This window comes from Anolis carolinensis, chromosome 3, assembly GCF_035594765.1.
Source record: "Anolis carolinensis isolate JA03-04 chromosome 3, rAnoCar3.1.pri, whole genome shotgun sequence".
NCBI classification, from domain to species: domain Eukaryota; kingdom Metazoa; phylum Chordata; class Lepidosauria; order Squamata; family Dactyloidae; genus Anolis; species Anolis carolinensis.
Genome location: NC_085843.1, coordinates 141,805,756 through 141,831,017, shown reverse-complemented (window position 1 = coordinate 141,831,017; position 25,262 = coordinate 141,805,756). Strand labels below are relative to the sequence as shown.

The window sequence follows — 25,262 nt, the reverse complement described above, 5'->3', positions numbered from 1 at the left end:
AGGCACACTTAAAATTTTAAATTGTGAGTTTTTGTTATAGTTATCTATCCTGCTGCATTTGACTGTAAACAGTCTTCCCTTTTCTCTCAGCATCCACAGTGCAAGGCAGGCAAGTAGCAAAGAGCCAGGCACATGTCAAGAAGACTCAAAATATATTCATTGAGACCAGCATCCTGTTGGGATTTTCTCTGCTTTATTTACCAAAGTCTCAAAAGAAATGGTAGAAAAGAGCATGTACACAGAGAGCTGGGCATGATTCAATCAATCTTTCTCTCGGTTATCTTCTTGGAAGCAACAACAGTGTCTAAGTGCTAATGTGCTAAAACAATTAGCTAGAAGGGGCTAATCTTATGAATGTGTCCAAGCAACTTTAAAACACAGAGATATGAATTATGGTATGTAGCTGCTCCTCTGTTGTAAGCACAAATTCAGATTATTATTTTTTTTAAAAATTAAGATTACTTGGAGGACTTTGGCTAAGGCCAAAGGAAGAGCGTATGCACGAGCTTCCTGGTTGATCATCCTAATATTCTGAAATCAGAATATTTGTTTGTGATAACTAATGTTGTGAGGCAGTGTTGTACTGGGACTTGGGAGAACAAGATATGAAACCATATGAACCATGAAGTGCAGCTCTGTGACCTTGGGCCAGTTTCTCTGCCTCATCTACTTCAAAGATTTGTTGTGAGAGAAGAGGTATGTATGTATGCTGACTTAGGATAGCTGGACTAAAAATGCATCAATAAATTGATTAGTCTCATCTTGACAGTAATAATAAAAGATGTTAAACTGGATCAGCAAGGCTATTAATACGTATAACTTTCCCTCACTGTGAATATGTCTCTTTATAGAATGGATTAGTACATTTTCCAAAAACCATTGTTGTAAGAATGCCTACTAATTCTTCATCCATACTTTGAAAGTGTGAGGTTTTCTCCTCTTAGTTAGCAATAAAATATTTGACTTGTGTGCTTAAGAGTTGAGAAGTTTTTTTTTTCTGGCAGACTATTAGTAATACTGGTCATGATTTTGAGACTGTTGCCTATTAAATCAAGAAGACACAGCCCCCCCCCCGCCCCATAACAGGGTGAAAATGAAACATTATTATTATACATTGATATATATATATATATAAACACATACGTATACACAAGGGTTAATATACATGTATTCACCTATTTTGACCCGGAGCACATGAGGATGAACATAAAATCATGCTGAAAATGCTCTTGGGGGCCCCAGTGGTAAATAGTAAAGCATCTTTGTTTATAACTTTTAAAAATGATTCCTTCTTGGAGCACACATGCACAAAAGACAGGGTGGCTGACTGGACAAGGTGCGAGACGTTTTTAAAAAAGAAATTCCATATTTGGACCATGTTATGGTAAACCGTTTATTTTACAAATAAAATTGTAAAATAGCTTATGCAGTTAATGCTTCATCATTTGAGTTTTGTATGGAGATGCCTAGATGTTGTATGGTGTCACATATGCCATGTAATCTCCAAGCTCTGAGTTCTGGGTAGGATCTTTATTAGAAGCCTTTGCAGGTAAAGGTGAGTGAGGAGTGCAGCAGCCAAAATTGTATTGTGAGCTCGAGACTGCTACTGCCTAGAAGATAAAATAGCTACTCAAAATTCAGAAATGGACCATCCTTGTGTTTGATTGGTCTTCCTTTCTCATTTGTATCCAGTTACTAACTTAGAAACCAATGTTTTTGTTTTGGGGATAGGAGGCTTATCGAGCCATTCGTGTAGATCATTCCTGTTTGCCGACATGGATTGAACAGTGGCAGCTATAACGAGGCTGAGGTTTTGTGTTATGCTTTTAGTTCTTAAAACCAACAAAAATGTTTTTAATTAAATGCCTGATATCTCTCCTGTGAGCATGTCACTTGGTCTGTCAGAGGGATTAAGTAAGATTCAGTTCCAGGATATTTGATGACTGATAAGAAAGATTGTTGCTAGCTGTAAACACAGTTCATTCTGAAAATGCCTAACATGTTGCCCTTCCACCCTTCCTCCAGATTTGGCTTTTGAGTCACAGGAATTGCCAACAATGATTATTTGGTTGGGAGTCTCAAAATTGTGCCAATACCTGAAGTGCTCTATGGACAATTGGGATTTGCTTTTAGTGGAACTTGGAAAAATTATCATTTTGAATTGTGACTCCTAGCCTGACCATGCTGGGCATCTTGCCCCAAAGAAGCAGCTTTTCCCACATCCTCATGTAAAGTGTGTAAGTTGGTTGCTGTGTGCTTGCCAACCTGCATTTTACATTAAAGAGATAATAAAACAATTACATTCATTAGAATATAGGTTTCACCATTAAGATAAATATTTATAAAGCCCTTAGATGGATAATATCTGTATTAGGGTAGTGAAATAGTACCCTGAGACAGTGCAGTATAGCAGTGTGAATGTTGGAGATTTGATTCTGGGAGACCAGTGTGCGAATCCCCCCGTTTTCTCTTGGCATGGAAACCCACTGGTTGACCTTGGACAAGTCACACACTCTCAACTTCAGAGGAGGCAAAGGCAAACATCTGCTGAACAAATCTTGCCAAGAAGCCTTTGTGATAGATTTGCCTTACGCCTGCCATAAAACAGAGCCAACTTGAAAGCACACCCCAACAAAATGGTGCCATAAATTATTCAGTGTTGTTCATCAGTCTGGATATTCGCCCTACATGTCAAATTTGCAGATATAATAGGATTATTTCACAAGGTACGGGACAGACATCAGCATTCATATAAACAGATATAATAGCTGCTCCCTTGTTCAAAATAAAATATATGATAGTTACATAGTTCTGTCTGAGGTCAAACTAGAACATTCACATACAGAAGCAGAAGCATGAGAAGACATGAGAGAATTCAGGCTTGATTTGACCTGTATCCATTGAGCTCTTTTCCAAAATACACAAGAGTATTTATTAGTAAAGTTAGTGATCCATTGACTGAAAGACATGTAGCTCTACCTCTTTCTAAATAAACTTTTGCCACTTTCTTCTTTTTTGTTTAAGGATAAAGATTTTTCTCCTGCATGAGTAATTCTAGTTCTGTTCAAAGCACATACTAATCACAAGGAAAATGTTGTGATGATACAACAGTGGGCACAGTGTTTCTAATTAATGGGTGTTCTGGGCTTGGGGAAGCATTCAATCAAGTCTTTAAATTACTCCTCAGAGTTTTGAAAATGCCAGCTAGGTGATAACCTAGCTTTTGTAGGCTTCCTGTTTTGTCAGAAGTCATCAAATATATGCATATGCAGTGATTGCTGATAAAAGGTTTTATTCAGTGTTCAAGGGGAATGTGTGTTGCCTAGGTCAAAGTGGGATTTTAGCATTAAGGTTCTTGTTGGGTCGAACTCAGCAAGTTAGTGGTTTCTGAGACTATTAAAACGGTGAGAGAGGGAGTGTTGGGGGAGATGGCTTTTAGCCTAGAAGTGCCATCTTTGAAGCTTGAAGTGTGAGAATGGCAGAGCGCAGCTGAGCAGCTGTGGAACCCATACCATATACAAGGGAAATGTACTCCCTGTATATAGGACATATAAATACACATGCCAGATGGTGTGGATTTATTACAGATCCCCTTTTTAAATTTTGACAGTCTTTTGTTTTTTGTATGGCTGGTGAAAGAGGCTGTCTTTGCTATAAGTGGGAGACTGGTCCTGCCTATGTCAGTTTTCTAGTCTCAGTTCAGAGATGGGCTTTTCACTTTTTTAGAACTCCTCATAAAACATATAATTTGGAGTGAGAGAAGAAAGTTCTGTATATTTTTGAAGTAGCAAAAGGACCTCAATGTGGCTTATCCTGTCTGTTCTTCATCTGTAAAATAGAAATAGTGGCTGACTTGAAAGAGCTTGTAAAATCCAGCTAATGACTCCTAAGTCAGTGGGACAAATGATCCATGCTATAATTTTTTCCAAACTTTGGGAGAAAAGTCAACATTAAGAATGGTGCAGACTTCTTCAAAGCAGTCTAAAATCCGAGCAGGTCCCCACTCTATTTACGTGGAAGTAATTACTGGCAAAATGCTGTTGTTTAAATTGATACGTAAACATTGGAGAAAGAACAGGGATGGTTTACAAAGGAAAGAAAAGCTATGGCATGAGACATCCTCCTTTCCTGACACCAATGAAGAAGTGACACCTTGAAATTACCACCTGATTTGTACAAGCACAGCTTCTTTGAGTTATTAACTCAATTAGCTGTTTGTAAGCCACTCCAGTCAGATTTCACAATAGTTTCTTCGGAAGACATCGGGTGGCAATAATACCTATACTTCCCACCTGCTCCCTGTACTTGGGGATCTTTGTGAACAGTTGGCAGCCATAACGAGAAGTGCATCTTGATATCCTAGTGTCTAAGAGAACTGAACACACTTTGGGTCTGAGAAGTTATCATCCCTGTTGTTCACATCCATGATAACTTTTTCACGTTTGCTTGTTTCTCAGTTAGTTAACAGTTTTCTGTAAATGTTTTCCTTTTATGGACTCTAAAACAATTTTTCCAGATGGCATGTTTTTAAACAAGTTTTTGTTCTGTCTTATAAATAATGCTATGAATGTAAATATATGGTGAATTAATGTCAGAATTTCTCACATTTATATCTAGACAATTCTTCAAGGGATTCAGGTTGTAGTATGTGAGCATTTTATGCTTTCAAGAATTCTGCAAGGTGGATTAGGGAGAGCGAGTATTCTTTGTTAATTTATTGGGTGTATAACCCCCCCCTCCTTTCTCCCCAAAATGAGATGCAACATGGCTCATAGCTACCCAGTTGGTTTTATGGCTGAAAGGCTTCAGAAGCAAATCTCAACTAGACCAATGATGAAGCCAGATTCCCTAGCCTCTCCTCTCTACAGCAATCCATTCAGTTCCCTAAAATGCTGCTGCATAAAGGACCAGGGTCTGAGAGACATTGAGGCCCCTTCCACACAGCTGTATAATTAATAACTTACCCAGCTGCCATTAAAGTACTTCCGGAGTTCACCTGGCCCGTCATTTCTACACACCAGGAGGATTCTAAAAGTACTTTAATGGCAGCTGAGTAAGTTCCTTTAATTTTTATGGGCTTCTTTTGGGGGGTTTTGAGGAGAGGTTTGGTGCCCTGTAGGTGTTCCAGACCCATTGAGCCCAAAAAACCCCAGAGGGCTGTGAGGTTTGGGCCCAGGGATCCTGTAATGCAGTCCCTAGGAACAATCTGCACTGGACCCATACCTGGAAGGACCCAGATCTTATCAAATACCCGTGTCTTTCCAGCTATCAAATTAATTTGGGACAAAGCAGGGTTTTCCTACTTTTTTCTCGAATTAATTAGAATTTACCTGCGATATCGTTTGGACGCCTCCGGTAAAAGCACACAAGCTTGCACGTTTTGGGCCCTGTCTGGATGGGCCCTCAAATAATTCAGTTCAAAACAGATATTGTGTATTATCTGCCTTGATATTCTGGGTTATATGGCTGTGTGGAAGGGCCCAGGCTGAGCTGCGGTATGAGGATTTTTTTGGGGGGGGCGGCGGGGCGGGGGCGGTCTTTCAAAACCTGGTAGCCATCATGCTACCAGAAACAAAGAGAATTCATATACATGTATGTCTTGATGTAATGAGTGTCAATAAAGGGGAAATATGTAGACATTAAAGAATTACAGCCTTAGTAAAATCATAGCATATTCTTGGGTATAAAATATCATCAGATGGTCTCAGGGCTCTATTTCCATGTGCTTAGGAAATTGAGCCCCACAGAGGCATCAGATAACTTGAGGGCACTTCACGTGGAACTCCATTGCACTCTGTTTCCTAAGCGCATGGGAACAGAGGCTAAAGACCATCTTCCGGAGTCTGGTGTTACCTGGAGAAAACGAGAGAAGACAGGGAAAGATGCAGAATGATGTGGTATGGCCGGCCACCCCAGAAGACAGGCAAAGACAGTAGGGTAAAACAGTTTCTTCCATTCCCCCTCTCTCCCCCCGTCTGATGAAGTCCTCTAAGTTTAGAAGGAGAAATGGGGATATGTTGATCAATAGACAGCCAGAGGATGATGAAGACTGAGGAAGGGAACAGAAGTTGTATAAGTGAGTCAGTTACCCTCATCTGCTTCCTCTTTGTGGAGAACACAGTGTACTATCTAGGAAAGATAGTGCAAACTTGCTTTTATCGATAGAATAAAGTTCCCCTTTATCTGTCTTTGCAGGTCAGTAAATTACCATTTTGTTGGACTGTTTGTAGATGTATCCTGTTTTGCTTGCTTGAACTTGTTTTCTTACAAACTCTTTTGAGTCCTTCCTTTCTTACTCCCCTAGAAAATAAAACTCCACCCTGTGAATCTATTTTAAAACAAGTTCTTTTTTAAGTGTAAAAAGAAAACACAGTACTAACCATGCTCTAGGAATAACAGTGTTGAATCTTGGCCTGGAGATGCATTCATGGTCTGGCAGTCAATTGCAGAGCAGAGGAAAGACAAGCAAATGTTTGTGTTCTGTTCCACCCAAAGCAGAAGAAGGAAGAGTCCAAGGTATTTGATACTTTAATCTAGCACGCAGCCAGGTGCTGCTTAAAAAAATTAAAGCTTGAAGTCAATGTTCCTAATGTAATGTTTAAAGTGTTAATAGGAATGCTGCAGGATAAAGTGAGGGTGAGAACTATACTGATTCAGTGAAAGCTATTCCCTACCACTTCAGATACATTGCTTGTATTCCTTTAAAATTTCTGCAACAGCCCTGCATTGCAAGCCACTATACGCTTCCCATATTTTGGTGGTCATGATTGTGGACAAAAGGGCTGGATCTCTGAAGCTATAACTATAGTGGGTTGCTTTAGTAGAGGTGGGATTTAAATCAGGCACGTCTAATTTGAACAGTGGTTCAAACCAGTGGTTCTCAACCTGGGGTCCCCAGATGTTTTTGCCTTCAACTCCCAGAAATCCTAACAGCTGGTAAACAGGGATTTCTGAGAGTTGTAGGCCAAAAACATCTGGGGGCCCCAGGTTGAGAACACTTTGTCACAGACTAGTGGTAGGAAAACTTTATCCTTTCGATGTTTTGAACTGTAAAAGCAGCCACACAAAAATAAACTGGCTGCATATGTTCATTGTCAACCTAGAGGTGCTAAACATTTGATTTGTTTGAAACAAGATGTTTTACAGGATCACATACCCTTCAATTCCACAAGCTTATAGGGCTCTTTACAAATTAGCTTAAAGAAGATGCATCCCTCTGCCTCAAGTGGCTTCCAGAGCTTGGAAAATTTGGTGGGAGTTGCGGATGGAAACATCAGAAAAAAAGTTCCCTGTCTCATCATAACACATGAGGCCTTAGTTTTGCATCAGCATCTTGAAAAAGTGAATGTTCCACTTCTTTTTGAAAATGGATCATCTGGGCCCTTCTACACAGGCCCAAATCCCAAGGAGAACTCAGTTCCTCTCAGGAATGAGGCCACTCATCTGGCCCAAACCTCGCAGTTTGAAGGCCAGCTCCCTACCCCCCCCCCCCCCGGTTTGCCCCCTAAATTTACCGGGTGGGCTAGCTGCATGCTCACCCCCCCCCCCCAAAGAAAGCTCCTGACACATCAAAATGATGCGCCGGGAGGTTTGGAGAGGGGAGGGGGATTTTGACGCATCAGAAACTTTCTTTGAGAGACTTGAGCATGCAGCCAGGCCCATCCGGTAAGTTTAGGTGGCAAACGGGGGGGCTGGGAAGGGAGGATGGAGGGTACCATTCCACACCTTCAGGCTCTTAAAGCCTGAAGAACCAGAATGGCAATAAGGATTGACCCTGGGGTCATGGAATCCAGTCCCAGAAGTCAATCCACACGGGCCTAGCACCTGAATAGATTTTGACCTTTCAGCAAAAATCCCTCAGCAGAATCTTTCCCTAACTTGATGCTCTACAGATACTTTAGGCTATACCTCTCATCATCTCTGATCATTAACAATACTGATTGAAGGGTAACTGGGACCACGGTTCAAAAGTGTAGTCATTACATGGGTGATGCTTGTCTTTTAAAGAGTTATTTTAGCTCACACTTATCATAATTTCCCAGACAACATGGTTATCGGTTCTGCTGCCTGGGGTTTCTGGGAGCTGTATTCCAAAATAGTTTTCCAAGCTCTGCTACTTGAGGCAGAGGCCTGTTTCTTATTTCTGTTGCTCTGTAAAGTGTCCCATGTACCATATGTGGGGACATGCATGTGGAATTAGTGTGGCTATACTAGGTTTCAAATAGATCAAGTGTTGAGCTCTTAATAAATAAAGCAAATAAATATATGAAGCAAGGTTTAAATAAGCAGGTGTTGTTTGGAGGAGGGAACCTGGAGAGAAGTTGTAAATCAAGGTGGGGTCTTTTTCTGATCCCTGCAGTACCTTTTTCTCATTACTCTTCCTCTAAGTACAGTACCTGATTTCCCCTACCTCCAGTTCCAACTTCTAAGATTTTGTTTGTGCCAAAAATACTAAGCAAACAAATACACACCCTGTTTCCTCCAAATACTTCCTCAAAAACACAATACTTGGTTCAACATTGTTTAGGTAAGTATTTCTATTTATCAAACTGACATTTCTGGTCACAGAACCCTTGTCTTCTCTTATTGGTAGAATTCGAGCACCCCTGACAACATCCATTGTTGATAAAACAACATCCTAGCAGAAATGATACCATTTGCAGGACAAAGCATGTAGCATATTTTAGGCTATCTCAGTATAGTTTAGGAGCTGAAACAGAGGACAGCCAGTGCCATGGCACCAAGAAGTTATATTTATGAGCTGTATGATTGGATTCTGCACGAAGATGGACAACCTGGATTCTGCCTCATTTATCTCAATGATACATCAAACAGGATTTGTGTTATCTGTAGCAGCAGTAGTTGCTCAATAAATAGAATTAGATGACAATGATTATTATTTTTCCTCCCAGTTTCCTTTTCTTATCTTGTATTGTGTGGTCTTGTTCTAAACTGGTTCCAAGCTAAATGTTGGTGTTCAACCAACAATTTTATATAAATGTATTCCACAGGCTTTCCAAATCTTTACTAAAATAATAGTAAAACAGTAAAATAGATGGGATGCGTATGAGCAATGTCAACGACTTAAAATACTTTTTGTGATTGATTCAAGCCTAACAAAATATTTGAAATTGTGAGATTGGATGAAGATGATGCAAAATCAAATTAAAGTTATGGGGAGGGGGAGTAGGGGCCTGTTGAAACATAACTTAAAAGGAAAGCAGCTCTGTTTTCCCAGAAGTGATGTGTATAATATTTCTGGCTTGGGAAGAAAGAGCCGGAGTGTTGCTGCTTAGCCAAAACTTGGTACCAGCTTCCTCCATGCTGTTTTACTTGAACAGTGTTGACATTTTAGCAAATCCTGTGGAAGCTGCTCTGAAGTGGAGGAGTTCTGCTGATGTTTAAAGGGTTTTTTTTTCTCCCAAAAACATTTTTCACAGTGAAATATTTGTTCTAGTGCAGAGCCCATGTTCTAGAAACAGAGTTCCAGCACAGTTGTATTTGATGACCAGTTGGCATTCTTGGGTTTCTTGACCTCTCAATATTCATTCTAAAGTTCTGGAGGAGAATCAACTATTTTCTGAAACTTTGCAGCTTCTGTGTTTCATACAGTGATTAAGCTAAGCGACTCTTGCATTGCTATGTAGCCCATAGTCTGCGGGAATAAAGAGTGCAGTGTGTCCTTGCTTTTAGAGCAAATAAATCTTGTTAACCTCAGATTCCTCTCCCTCATAAAGCTCACCATAGCAAAGAAATGGAATAAATTTTAAAATAACCCAAAGAAATTCTTGCTCTCAAACTTGGGGAATTTTTTCCCTTTCAGCTGAATTACAGAGAAGTATGTTGAAATGTGTGAGAGTGATACTGCCAAAGCATGTTCTGTTCTGTCGCACAGTTCTTAATTTCTCTCATACCTTATTTTTAGGATGCAAGAGAAAGCAGAATCAGATAGAATACTGTCGATATATAAAGCATACCAGCAGCTGCATCTATTGTGTATTGAATCCTGTTGCGGAGTTAACTCTTTTCAGAAACTCATTTCCATTTTATTTCCGCCCCATCAAAAGTAAAAAAGTAACTCTTTACATTGTAGTAATTGCAGAATCTGTATGTCTTGCATTTTACACATGTGAAGGATAAAACAAGTAACTTAGCTGCTAGTCTATTTTCATGTAATTTCAACACCATGGCAGGTCTGGCCCTTCTGTGGAGCAGTTTGAGGTGGTGTCTCAAGCAGTGATTTTGTGTATAAAGAAAGTATCATGTTTTTCATTTCAATTACTACGTACTGTGTTTCCATTTGATACTGCATCTGAAAAGTGGGTTTATATCCACAAAAGCTCATACTAAAATAAAAACTAGTAACATTGTTACATGTGTGTGTAGTTAGTAAGGTTTGCTTATTTTTTTCCATTGAGTGTGTATGAGGCTAAAATTATTTCTTTGGATATTTGGTGATGTGTACTTTTTAAAGGATTGTTGGAAAGGAACTTGAGTGAGTAATGCATGTATAAAAGGCCAACATATTTGAGTTGGTAAACATTTTCTAGTGGTAATGATTATTTGTTACTTTTTGGGAGTTTATAACGATCAACATGATGGTGTTGTAACATGTGCATTTTTGCTCTGGAACCGTAACTACAAGCATAACCCCTAATCTTAGAAAGGAAATTCAAGGCAGGACATTTAGGGTCTCTATGCCTCACCCATCTAGGGATCTGGTTTCAGTTGTTAGTAAAATCATGGGCAGGAAGGAGAGATTTAAATCTCCATTTTGTGTGCAGAAGGAATCCCAATAAAAGTCTGATTATTACAAGTATTAAATAAATAAAAAATGTGGCTGCTTTAAAAATAGGAGGGCGATTCTTTTGGGATTGGGAGAAAATTTTATAGTCAAACATTTGAAAATATGTTTTGAATTACAGTATTTTAAGTTTAAGTCATGTATTATTTAAACATATTTACTACCTCTAAAGTAGTGATTTAGAGTAGCAAAACACATGAATGTGTATATTTCTCCTTTCCCCAAATAATTTTTTGAAAATGTTTTGCTACAAAGGGAGGAAACCTGGAAGCAGGAAAAAATGTACCCCTTGAGAGTATTCATTTTGCTGCAAAAATGATTTTTCCATTATATATTTTGATTGCTGTTTACCATTGCAAAATGGAAAAACACATTTTTTAGGCTGTCAGTGGATCCCATTGAACCCAGTGGTGGTTATTTCTGAATAAATATATATGAACCTGTTAGAAACTCAGACCACTCAAAAACTCAAATAGATGTTACAGGGTTTTTCTTTTGAAAGCAGCCGGTCCAATTTAAATTGCCTACTTGTGGCTCCTCCATTGATTGCATTCCATTGCAAAATAATAATTTTAGGAAGCATGTTCATACTCTTTCATATTTGGGTGAGATGGAATGAAGCGGCTGGAGCGCTAGATGAGAACTCTTGGAAATATTTATTTAGAGATGTACATTAATTTAGTTGTTCTCAACAGACACTGCCTGGGAATTAAAAATTATTTATTGAATGGCATATTTGAAACCTGACAGTGGTGATCCACAGCAAAATTATCTCTACAGGACAGTGCCTCTGTCAGATATGCTGGGTGGGACATTCAGAGGTTAGATACTTCTTATTTGTAAACACTGCTGTTCAGCACCTGAAGTTGTTTATACTTAAATATCAGAGTGTAAATATACCTCTGCTATAAAAGGTTTAGGGAAAATACTATTGTGGCTGTAAGAATTGTTTGCTATCCAGAAAGAACCTTGACAATTTGGCTGGTGTATTTGAAGTTTCTTTTGACTCAAGAAGGTGAAGCATCGGTTCTTGCTGATTTTCAAGCAATGCTATCTAGATTATGTTTTATATGTCACTGCTTAGCACCTATTCTTCCCCTCCCCTTTTGTTCTCTTCCTTTCCTCTTGAAGTTAAGATTGTAAGCTCTAGAGCAGGGGTCCTCAAACTTTTAAAGCAGAGGGCCGGTCCACAATCCTTCAGACTGTTGAGGGGCCGAATTATCATTTTAAAAAAAAAACCCGAACAAATTCCTATGCACACTGCACATGTCTTATTTGTAGTGCAAAACAACAACAATAACAATGAAAGACCAATGCAATATTTAAAAATGAAAATAATTTTAACCAACATAAACCTATCAGGATTTCAATAGGAAGTGTGGGCCTGCTTCTGGCCAATGAGATAGTCAGGTTAATTAGGATTGTTGTTGTTGTTGTTGTTGTTGTTGTGTGTCTTCACGTCAATTCAGACTTTGGGCGAGCCTAAGTCCAAAATTATTTATTTATTCATTTACTACATTTATTTATTACATTTATATCCCACCCTTCACACCCTGAAGGGAACTCAGAGCAGTTGTATGTACATACAATATATTATATTATTAGCATAGCACAATATTAGCATTATATATTACTATATTGAACTATACCACTATACTGTGACATTATATGTAATATACTAGCTGTGCCCGGCCACGCGTTGCTGTGGCAAAGTGGTGGTAGTATTGGTTGAAAATTGTTGTGTAATTTTTATTTGACTTTATTTGCATTTTTTATTAATTTTATTGTAAGTTATATTTTTATTTATTATATTTTATTATTTTCTTGTATTATTTTTAGTTATTTTCTGTTATTATAGTATTTTATTGTATTAATTTTTAGTGTTTTTTATTATTTTTTATTGGGTTGCTAGGAGACCAAGTTGGAGGAGCTTAGCCTTCTAACTGGCAGCAATTGGATAAAAGCAATTTTTCCTCTGTCTCTCTAATTAGGACTTTATTTTTCTTTTCTTTATTGTTGTATCAACCTAGAGCCGTGAATGATGGGTTTATGTTGTCTAATTTTGAGGTTGGGGGGCCTGTAGATTTGTTGTTTTGTGGGTCGCCATGATGCCATCACTCTTTTATATATATAGATAACATATAATTAATATTATTATATGGTATTATTATTAGTATTATATTGTATAAAATGATAATATTATTATCAATATCATATGTATATACAATATATTATATTATTAAAACTGATATAAAATATTATATTATAAATGAGGGTGGGGGGCCAGGTAAATGACCTTGGGGGGCCGCATCCGGCCCCCGGGCCTTAGTTTGGGGACCCCTGCTCTAGAGGAGCTCTGTTTCATCTTTTACTCTGCAGATGAATATGTATGACATGTTTTGTGTGTCTGCTTGCTCTATGTAGATTGCAACTAGAAATATGAGAATCTGTCCTATACTTAATCAACTCTATTGCTTTCGAGAACGAATTTTGTCTTTCCCAATCTAATATGAGGATGCTGGCATGTTTGCATGCTAAGCTGAAGGGACAGAGAAAGTGGCCTATGTAGTCATTGAGGAAAAACAAAGGGTGGATCATCAGTGAAAGTAAACCAGTGTCTCTGACACATGGGCCTGGATGGGTAAATTGTGCTATGGATGTGCATTATGGCTTTTATCTTAACTAATGTGAAACGGCATTCACTCAAACAGCAGAAGAGGATATGAACCTCTGGGATAGAGAGTCCAGGTAGGGCTGACTATTAATTCAGTCAAAACATTTCCTTTGGCTAGAAAACTTAGCATAGCCTTTTTTCATTTTCCCCTTAACATGAATATTTTCTTTGAGAGGAAATGGTGTGTCTAGATGTGGTATATACCATTGTGTGAGCCTCCCACCTGCAAATTGCAGTAGTGTACATTATGTTGTCTTTTTTTGTATCCTGCCTTTTCCCAAAACATGGGCCAAAGATGACTTGCAAAATTAAGAGTAAAAGCAACACTGAAACAGAATTAAACAAGGAATCATATGAAAAACAGTATACTGTTTGCACTGTTTTTCTGATGATAATCTCATAGCCAAAACAATTTTGAAGATCATGACAGATAAACATTTCAAGGCATTGCGTGTCTTTATTATACAAGGGGAAGCTATAAATGTTGTCTTTTCAATGTATCTTTATATGTATGGTATTTAGCAACAGTAATAATAGTTTCTCAATTCTCAATGAATAGACTCATTCGTACTTCTGAGGAAAAATATTTTCCTTAGCCTAACTTTCTATGAATACTCTTCTCATCAACATAGTTATGAATTTTATAGGTATGCTTAAAATACCCCACTTAGGATACTAAATTAAATGACCATATATTTAGCTATCTGTGACAACATGTTCCAAACTGACTGTGTAAAGCTCTGCAATTAAATCTATATTGGGCACTTACATAAATCTGTGGTCAAAATTTCAGAGGTGTTAAGTATCGTACGTTCCAGTTGAAGTCACTGGGAATTTCAGGTACTTGTCACCTCAGAATAGCTGCCTCATTATGCTGTTAATGCTAGGCTGCCATTCTGAAACATTTTGGGCCACATTTTTGCTTATAAAAATATCTGATCACATCAGTCGGACAAGTACACTTTAAACTATTAATGCATCATCAGTTGTCTTTCAGAGAACCTGATTTTCAACATCCAGCATATCCAAACAAATATAACTTTAAAAGTCATATAATGTACAAAGACCTTTGTGTAGTTTTTTTAAATGTCTGTACAATTCTGTGTTTTCACTTTTAGCTTTTGATCACAAAAATGTTGTTACATCACTTAACTTTTCATGATAGCATTTCTTCCCAGATGAGGGCAGGGCAATATGAGGACCTGGGATTACGGATGACTCTACCAAGGCTGTTTTTTGCATCCCTCATTACCTCCAGGTCACCTCAGCTGTCCTTTTTGGGAATAGTAAAGGGGGAGGGGTTGGTTCCCCTTCTGATATTATACGTTAAAAGATCCTTTTTTCAAAACCAGAAGCAGGCTCTTTAGCCCCCAAACCAGAAGCTATTTCAATTAAGGGCTATTTCATATTTATCCCCCACCCCTTGCAATTTATTTTTGGTTGTCCATGTAGTCCTGGTGGATTTAACTCTGGACAGATAACATTAGTTGCCTGACTGTGCTCAAGTCTAGAATATGTTCAGCAAATGTACAGCTACCAGGATGGAGGACATAAGCATAAAGGCCACAATTCAGGTAAACATTCTTTGTGACTAAATGTCCATGGAGCCCACAAAACAAGTTACATCTAATTTAAATCCGAATACCATACTTTTAAAGGAGCTTAAAACTAGCTGCAATTTGACTTGTTTCATTGGTTTTAGTGAAATTTGGTTAGAATAGCTATCTGGATTGTGGTCTTTCTGTTTATTTCTTCTGTTCTGACACATCTGCTTCTGTTACAATACTGTACTGACTTGTGTTAGTATAAATAGTGCTGCTCCTTATTGCTTTGCCCTTGCTTTCTGTAGACTTTTTCACTGCAGTTTTTGTAGATAGTATTTTTTTCAGTCGAAACGCAATACTTTTGTAGCAATATTTGTACTGTTCAAGCAAGTGGTGAATTTAAGTTGGAGTGTGAAACAAGCCTGTTAAATTACTCTGTCTAGATGAGCTGTGGTGTTTCAATAGATCAAGGAAGTTAATTAGTTCCTGGAGATTGCTCATTTCTTGTGTGTGAGAATATGAGATAATTTACTTTACGCTTACACAGACACTCTCAGAAGTAAGTGTCCTAAAGAGGCTGTAAAAACACCCAGCTATGTTCCTATCCCTCAATGCATAATGACAAAGACTTCCTTAAGGTGTTCCTTCCAGATGACATTATCATTGAACATCAGCAGTGGTTCTCAATCTGGGGTCCCCAGATGTTTTTGGCCTTCAACTCCCAGAAATTGTAACAGCTAGTAAACTGGCTGGGATTTCTGGGAGTTGTAGGCCCAAAACATCTGGGGACCCCAGTTGACAACCACTGGGCTATAGGAATATAACCATATGATTGTTAGTGATTCAAAGAGGGATGAAAATGAATTTTCTTCTCATGGTATAACCTCATGGTCTGAATTAACAAATAAAAGCTTCTGCAGTCCCGGGGAAAATGCCCAAAATCATCCAGATTCTCCAGGTTCCAGGAGTACGAAGGAGTGGGATGGCGCCTACCCCCTCCACCCCAACTCCCCATTTCCTCCAAAAAACCTTACCTTAAGGTCCTGCTGGCAGTGCAGGCCCCTCTGCAGAGTACTCAACACACAAAAATAACGTGTCAGGAGATGGGGAGAAAGGGAGTTCCCTCCCGCCCCCACCTCCTGATGTGTCATTTTTGCATGTCAGGAGTACTCCGCAGAGGGGTCTGCAGGTAAGGTTTTTTGGAGGAAAACCTGAGGCTCCCCGGTAAGGTTTTTTGGAGGAAATTTGGTGTGAGGAGTTGGATGCCATCCCTTGAGGGAAAGCCCAGGGTTTGGGTTGGGGTGGGAACAAAAATCCATGAAGAACTGGGTTAAAATAACCCAGTTTCTCCCAGATTTCTGGCCTGTCTGGAAGAGCCCTTAGAGAGTTGGAAAAAAAACCTCTTAAGGATCCCTTCAGCTAGATAGGACCCACTGCATCACAATTTCTTTCCAAGCTGACTAGTAATTTATTTTATATTTATATTCCATTCTATGTTTTATGCTCATAAGGATGGCGTGCAAGACAGTTCAATGGAATTAAACAATATAAAGCTTCAAGGTTTCAGATCATAGGAGAGAAACAGACATCAGCTTCATATCTTTTTTGTGTCCAAGTTACCATGTGTGCAAATTATGCAGGAAGAAAGGGCACCATGAAGCTGTTGCAACACCAAAAGAGGCTCTGCAAGCCATGCTACCCATGGAAAATGAGATGGTGGTGGACCTCTGGCCTGCCCCACATAAGACTGCAAGTGGTGTGTCATGTTTCCATGCTCTCTGTTTCCATTTAAGTTTTGGTTCATGAAAGGCTAAAGTTCTGATGTGGTCGCTTGCTAGAAGATGGAGAGCTTTTTTTTCTTTCCTAATAACCTTGATAACTTGATTGGAATCCTGTTTCTGGCATTTGAATGAAGGCTGACTATTTGTGCTTTTTTCATGTTTCTAGGAGAAAAGCCATACAAATGCACGTGGGAAGGATGTGACTGGAGATTTGCTCGTTCTGATGAATTGACTCGCCACTACAGGAAGCACACGGGAGCCAAACCTTTCCAGTGTCCTGTGTGCAGTCGCAGCTTTTCTCGGTCTGACCACTTGGCTCTGCACATGAAGAGACATCAGAACTAGGCTGGACTGGTTCATGAGGCTGTTGGTATCTATGCAACTTCCTGGTGACTCAAATATATACATTCAGTTAGAATTAGCTAAATGTTTGACTGTGTATGAACGCTCCGCTATTTTAAAACAGGAAAAAATAATAAAAGAAACTGGAATTGTATATTTTGTATATTTATGAGGAAATAGGAAAGACACTGTGTTGCAATACTTGGGATTGTTTCACCAATTACAGCTATGTGACTTAATTTTCATGTATTTGATTTTAGTACCCCATCTCAGGGTTCTCCCCTGTTATATACTTTTGCAGATATGGATTTGTCATTGCCACATGTTTTCATCTGCAAAAATGTATTGTCAGAATGATTCATGCTTCCAACTTCTATGCAGGCTCTTGAAGCTGTTTGCCAGATTTGGGACCTTCACATATGTGTCTGAGACATGACATTTTGCATTAGTGGTTGTGTTTACACTGTATTTTCACCCAAGAATTATGCCTTAATAAGAAGGTGAACTATTAGTGGACATTCTTTTTCTCTTGCTTTGTCCTTCCTTGTATGTGAGTAAGCCAACCAATCTGTATTGTGTGACAGAATCATATTTAGTCTTTTGGATTTTTTTTACTAGTATCTATTTTTGTTTTACTAATCCTGGTTTACATGGGTATAATAAATTATAACCCCTGGCTTGGGTGTCATACAAATATCTCTTGGCTGGTTGGTTTACCCACTTCTACAAGGTATAATGTGGAAGCAGACCCCAACCACTCGTTCACAAGTCAAATTTCATGGCTTAAATCATGGTGGGTAGCTTCTGTTCTTTTAGACTTTTCTCAGATGCATTGCCAAGCATTTCTCACTATTATGCTGGCTGCAGTGATATACATTGCAGTCCAACAACCCCCAGAAGGCTCAGGTTGCCCACCTCTTGCATAGCATGATGTGTGAATGCAGTTAACAGAGCTCTCAGTGGTTCTGAAAAGTCTTCTGTGTGGATTCACAAGTATCTTTGGATACACATACAGCCATTATGTTACCTGAATGTTAATTCCTTGAACCCAAGGAACTCTGAGCACTTTTTGCAATGGAGGCCTGACCGAACCAAAATCCCCAGAAAACTGGGGGGGAAATAACAGTTAATTGGTATAAAAGCCCACATAGATATTATGTTTGCAAACTACAATACAGGAAGCATGTACTGCAATTTAAGTATTATATCTCAGAAGCTCTGATATCTATTTTTAATGTCCTGACTAAAACACTCTTACAGTGCGAGCTGTGTTGAAAAAGATACTGTTTAATTTGACTTTACAGGCTAATCTAGAGAACAAGCCACACTTTTTTTTCTACAAGAATTTTACTGGATGTTTCAATACATGCGTTTTATTTTTTTGTGAAAATGAAATATATATATACAGACAAATTCATAAATAGCCATAGAACAAAATGTTCTGTTTGTTGCATGTTTGCTTTGACAAAGATTTTGTAAATAGGCAGATCGGCTTTTAATGTTTTATTAAAAGTTTTTCTAGAAATCAGCTGGGAAAAGTAGTAGGCATCTTACTTTGGACAGTTTAATATGGCACATCTAAAATCCAGCCATTTTAAAATACCTCTCAAAATGGTACCACCTTAGTTTGATAACCAGATAGACATTCAAACACTTTCTTCATACAGATGTGATGCACTGATGTATTCAAAACAGGATCAAGGGGTTCCCCCCCTAAATGTTTAAAAGGACAAAATATTTGAAAAAAATAGGAACTGTTAAGTAACTGTCAGAAGCTAAAATAACAAGGTTGGCTATGATACATAATGCTAAACCTCTTACTATAAGCTAAACTTAATATTGCTTTAAAAAGAAGGATTTAGAATGTGGTTTTAGAATAGCAAAAACACTAAGCTGGTTCAGCACTAGCACAATCTAATTCCATGCAGATTTCCTGCAGTCTCCTCCCCCTACTTCAGCTCTGTTACAGCAAGGACTGTGTAGATGTAGACCTCTCAACGAAGCTGCAGTTACATAGGCCTATTGTTTAGGGAGAGGAGGTGGAAAGAGCTACTGGTGTGAAATGCAGCCTATTTGATGTGTATGATGTGCTGCCCTGGCTGAGTGAAACAGCTCTGTTTGTGTGTCCCGATTCCCTGTCCAATCCAGTGATACAATGTGCTAAATCCGTCTCTGTATTTATCTATGTAATGTGTATAGTTGGATCTGGGAGACTGTTTAGCTTTCCAAAAGATAAAGCATATTATAATTTTAAGCATGAATTTAAAAAATGAATGTCTTTAAAAAAATGCTGTGCATACGAGTTGCAATACCAAGAGGCAAGATTCTGTGTTGGTGGAGTGTAACTCAAATTGTCTCAGCTCCAACTGGGCCAGGAGTCCAGCTAGTAAGTTTAAACACCTTAACATCCTTGCTGATCCTGAAACACCTCTATACTTGTTCCTCCATGTACTTCTCATGAAACTGGTAGGAAAACACTACAGTTATGAATGTGTCTCCCTACATTATATCGAATCATGTAAGGGCAAGCAAATCCAAATCTTGGGAAAATTATATCTTTGGACTATATATCTTCTGTTCTGGTTCTGGAAACCCATCTTAAAATCCACTCATCTGCACTGAGTCTTGAAGGCCTGCTCCACTGGCAGACAGAGTGCTTAAGGAGGCTGTGTCCAGCTTCCTTCTGTCAGCAAGGAGTTGCAACAATGCCCATACTTCTGCTCCTTGCACTGTGGCTTACTGGTGGGACTGGGCAGGAGATGCCATCCTTCAGCACCCAATTCATCAGCGCAGCAGAACTGCATCTCATGTAGCTGGCTGGATTTCGTGTTGAATTTCAATAGTATTTGCAACTGTAGCAATGGTGCCACAAACATAAATAGGAATAGGAAATAATTGCAAGGTTGTAAATTCACAGTAATTAACAGGATGCCATGATTTCCAAGATCTTTAGAAATCCGTGGTTGTGGTTCCATGTGGAGCTTAGCATGGACACATTAAGATGGAGATGAAGGCAGCTCTGAAATTGTCAGGATAAAGTGATGAAATGCTAACCACTCCAACATCATAATTTATTAAAATAAAAAGTGCTCAGTGTGTTTTGACAGTTTGCTTTTGAGGGTAATATGATGTCCCATTCTCATGTTTTAGAGTTCTGTTTATTTAAAGTGTAAATCAAAAAGTACATTTTTTAGCATAGGATTTCAGAGGGAAAAATACAGAAAAGCTGACTTAACAGCAAAATGAGGCAGTTTCAGAACAAGGACTCCTGAGAGTTAAGAAAACAAGAACTAAATCCCAGTCTGTTCAAGGAGACATGCTCCCTAGTGCTTAGGATTAGCATCCCAGCTCATAAGAGCTGAAAGACATTTTGCAAGTTTGAAACAGACAAACTTCAGTATTTCTGGATCTTGTGATCTCAGTGAGTGATTTTTCACTTCTTGGCATCAAAGACAACAAAAACAAAAAAGTACACTGGATTGTAGCCTGAATATTATTAATATCGTATGAATTGTTGTTCTGCCACCTCTTCCTTCTACATGCAGAGCAAAACCGAAGTGCTTATATATAGGCTATCTAACGTCTCATGCCATATTTCATAAGACAATATCTATTGTGCTTTTGTTATTTGTATTTTCCCTTTTTAAAGTCACGTATATGCTCTTATATTCTCTAAAGACAGTTGTGATTATCTAGTGCATACTGACTGAACACCTTTAGGGAACCAATAATCCAAAAGAGCATTTTCTTATATAATGTTGTTGAATCATATTCCTTGAAAACATGTGGCCAAAACACACTGAAGCATTGTTATTCAGTACGGTAGCTCTCCATTTGGCACTTGGTTGGAGATGTCTCATGTGCAAACACCAGAATGTTCATATGTGAGCACTGCTAGCTTCAGTTATGGGGCGTATTTGGCCTTTTGACCATGAATATTGCAGACCGTTGCTAAGGATGTGCCAAAGGAATGATGGCCTTTCAGAAACATAAAATCAAGTCAAAGAAATCAAACTGTGTCTCCAAATGTTCTGCATTCTATATGGCTTTTCAACACTGATTTTTCTTCTGAGAAAACCCTCCTTTTCATCTCACCAAACATTTGAGCCAGGATTGGGGGAATGTAGGTGCTTTTGGACTTCAGCTCTCATTAACCATGCAGCATAGCTAATTATAAGATATTGTTGGAGTTAGAGTTCAAATCATCTGGAGGGCCCCAGATTTCCATCTTCTGTGCTGTACCTTGCAGGGTTCTAGCAGAGGTTTCTGGAATATGTTTTAGGGTGAGACTGTTGGCCAGAACTGCTGAGTATCATTGTTGCCCGGGTGAGTTTCAGCCAACACACTTGCATATTACAGGGAAATATCAGTAATGTTAACCAGAGCCTACTTCCTTGAAGCTTAATTGTCATTTCTAGTTTTCTCATTGATAAGCTTCTTGTTTCTCTGTAGGGATATCCAGAAAATAATGAGAAAACTCAGATCTTACCCTTCATTGCGAGTCAGAAATCTGGCCCATAGCATTTCACTCCCAAGTAAACAAGAGGTTCCAGTTGCATAATACAGTCAGATGATTCTGCATCACAACTAAACAATCCATGCACACAATGTTTGTGATGCTGAGAGTCAACCTATGAAAAAACAAAGCTTCCTTAGAAACAGGTTCAGAAGACTTATTTAAAATCCTTTGTTCGTTTCATTCCTTGTGGTGTGATCCCTCTTGAAAGTTTAGGGCTCCCACAATCTTTTACCATTGGCTAGGCTGACTGGCACATCTGGGAGCTGCCAAACATCAGGAAGGTCAGTGGTTCTTCGTCTCTGTCTCAGCAGCAAGTCCCCACTGTTGTCAATGGGTTATATGCTCAAGTGGTTTTTATGGAGGATTACAGCTTCAACCACTCCAGAATGTACTTAATGATAGGAGCTAATGCAGTGGTTCCCAACCTTTGATTCTCCAGGTATTTTGGACTTTAGCTCCCAGATTTCTCAGCCGTTTTACCAGTTGTTAGGAATTGTGGGAGCTGAAGTCCAAAACACCTGGAGGACCAACACTTGGAAACCACCGATCTAATGCTTCCATTGCTGATTTCATACTACATACAGTCTGGGAATAGAATGATGCCCAAAAAGTCTTGTATCTTGGAGGGTGGAAGGAGGTGGTGGTTTTTAATGCTGTACACAGAGCTGCTGCTGGAATAAGGCAAGAAGCCCTGTTTTGTGCTCAGAAGTCCTTTCATGTGCTGACAGGGCTTGTCAGTGTACACTTCTGAGCTGTACTATCATGCTGTTAACCAAAGGGTAGAAATTAAAGTGACATGCCAAAAAAGAAAGAAAAAAAGTAAAACTCAAAGCAAAACTTTGTTCAGACTATCTTTTGCCTCGTTTATTTATTTTTGTGGTATATGGTAGAAATTTTTAGAACACAATTTTCCATAAACTTGATAAATTAATGTTGTTTGTTACATCCTTTTTTAGCGTTGCTCTGAATTGTAAATAGATTATGGAAAAAGATGTACATTTTTTGGTAAGGCTTCAAATGTTTAATCCTGGGAAAAAAACTCAAGAAGCATATATTGGTTGCTGTTTTGCTGCTTTATTCCCAACCCCCTCTTTTTCTCTCCCTGTCCATATTTTTGTATGGTGATATATCCTATGCAAATGACTGAGCAAACAGCTGTATTGTTGTTGAAAGAGATTGAAATGGTTTATATATAAAATGACAATTTTTTGACAATAAAAAAGTGCCTAAAAGCATTTCATTGTTACGTGTATGAAAATGTTTTCACTGTTTCGGTAATGTTCTCAGTCCATCAGCCTGTGATGTATGTAGGTAACTGTGTGCCTCCAGATGTTTTTGGCCTACATCTCCCTCTAGCCATAGCCAGCATAGTCAAAGAGGGGGAAACTATAGGTATTCTTATGGAAAACATCTAGAGGCTGCCCAGTTGTCCACCTCTTCAGTAATGAATCTCTAGTGTGTGTCTGCTGGTTTCTAAATCCTCTTAGAGAAGTAATTTTGAAACACTGCTGGGGCATATAAATAGTATTTGCAATCAAACTTTTCCTGTGGACTTAAGGTATCCATATCCAGGCACAGAATTTTGAAACATATCCTTGGCCAGAGATTATGAAACATCATATTACCTCGATGTATTGGAGTCTGCAACAATTCCAGATTTGTATTCATAGTGGCAAAACGCATTTGTCCCAGATCCAACACTATTGTGTCTGAATGACATAGTCCCATTCCTCTGCATTTCACCATATTCATGGATTGCTCTGCTATTTTTCTGAAATAAACTTCACTTTTAGGGCAGTGCTCTTCTTTACATGGAGGGAAATGGGATGTGCTGTCTGCTCTTTCCAGCAGACATGATCATGCACATTTATTTATTTATTTCGTATCAAAAGCATTGCATAACAAATACATTTTTAAAATGATGAAAAAAAAAAGGAAATCACAAGCAACTAAATAGTTTTAGACCAAAAGCGGGCAACAGCAACCGCATTGTCCGTAGCTTTAAGCAACTCCTCCTCTGTACATGAGGTAGCACATTGTGGGCAAGCATACATATGCGGAGTTGTTTGTTCTGCTCCACAGTCACACAAGGTGGAGGATTCCTCCAGGTAGTGCCACCTCACCAAGTTGTCTTTTGATCTGCCCACTCCGCTTCTGAGTCTGTTTAGGGACTTCCAAATTGCCCATCCTTGGTTTGCCCCTGGAGGCAGACCCTTATGGGGGGCCATCCAGTTGGAATTGCCTGGTTTAGCTGCACATGAATATGATACATGTCAAACTGATAAATGAGCCTCATCCTCATTTCGATGGAAGTTCCTGCTTCTTACACAATGAGGTTTATGAGAAAAATAGGAAGCTGCCTTAAATGGGTGCATCTGGCTTATCCTGGAGTGCATTTACATTGTAGGATTGGTGTAATTTGACACCACTTTAACCATTATCACACAATGCTATGAAATCCTGAAATCTATAGTTTGGTGAGGCACCAACATCCATTGGTAGAGAAGAATAAATGCCTTGTAAAATACATTTCTATAGCATTGAGGCATGGCAGTTAAAGTGGTGCCAAACTACATTCTACAGTGTAGATTCACCCCAGCCTACTATAGAGATTGGAAATTGATGGTCCTTCAAATGCTGTTTGATTGCAATTCTCATTGTCCCTCAACATTGGTTAAACCAGTGATTCCCAAAGTGGGTGCTACCACCCCCTGGTGGGCGCTGGAGCGATCCAGGGGGGCGGTGATGGCACCTATTAGGACACAGGGGCGGGGCCAGAGGAGGGGTGGGGCCTCTCCCAAGTGCCGGAGACAGGGCTGAGCACCTGAGGTGCCTGTTAGGACACAGGAGGCAGAGCTAGAGGAGTGGGTGTGGCTTCTTCCCAAGAGCCCAAGACAGGGCTGAGAATCTTCTGTACCTCTCCTGAGGCGTTTGTTGGGACACAGAGGGCAGAGCTAGGGAAGGGGGCGGGGCCTCTTCCCAAGAGCATGAGACAGGGCTGAGCCTCTGAGGCCTTTTAGGACTAAAGGGCAGGGCGGGGGCCTCTTCCCAAGAGCCTCTGTATACCTCCCCTGAGGTGCTTGTTAGAACATGGGGGTGGGGTATAGAGGTTCAGCCCCGTCAGGCACTTGGGAAAAGGCGCCGCCCCCTCCTCTAGCCCTGCCCCCTGTGTCCTGGCAGGTGCCGCAGGACAGGGATAGAAGCTCAGCCCTGCCTCAGAGCTTGTAACTCTGCCCATCCCAGTCCTGGCCGCTCGTTTGTGGCCCTGCCCACCTCCCCCTCCCAGCCCTGCATCGTGGGCTAGGGGAGAGGCTCAGCCCCGCCCTCTTGAGCAGGAGCCATGTCCACCCTTCTAAGCCACGCCCCCCTTTCCAGGGGGTGTGAGTCATATTTTTTTCTGGAAAGTTTGGGAACCACTTGGTTAAACTATCAAAGGCTGGTGAGACTTCCAGTACAACATTTGGGGTTCTACACATTCCCTATCTCTGATCTGGCAGTGGATCTACACAATTTCAGGCAAGACCGTCTCAGCCAGTAGGGAGATGTCAGGAACTGATATTGGGAGTTTCAGTGGTGTCACTGAACTATAGCCCTTCTC

The 25,262-nt window shown here is 39.5% G+C and overlaps 1 protein-coding gene across 2 annotated transcripts in view; it reads left to right on the top strand.

The window, feature by feature from the left end:
• Positions 1-22,899, top strand: part of klf5 (KLF transcription factor 5) — a 41,564-nt gene extending 18,665 nt beyond the window's left edge. For both annotated transcript variants that reach the window (XM_008106905.3, XM_016992290.2), the window contains exon 4: positions 16,970-22,899. In XM_008106905.3, the coding sequence (XP_008105112.1) occupies positions 16,970-17,148 (179 nt within the window). In that variant the 3' untranslated portion in view covers positions 17,149-22,899. The remainder of the gene's footprint in view (positions 1-16,969) is intronic.
• The last annotated feature ends 2,363 nt before the right edge of the window (positions 22,900-25,262 follow it).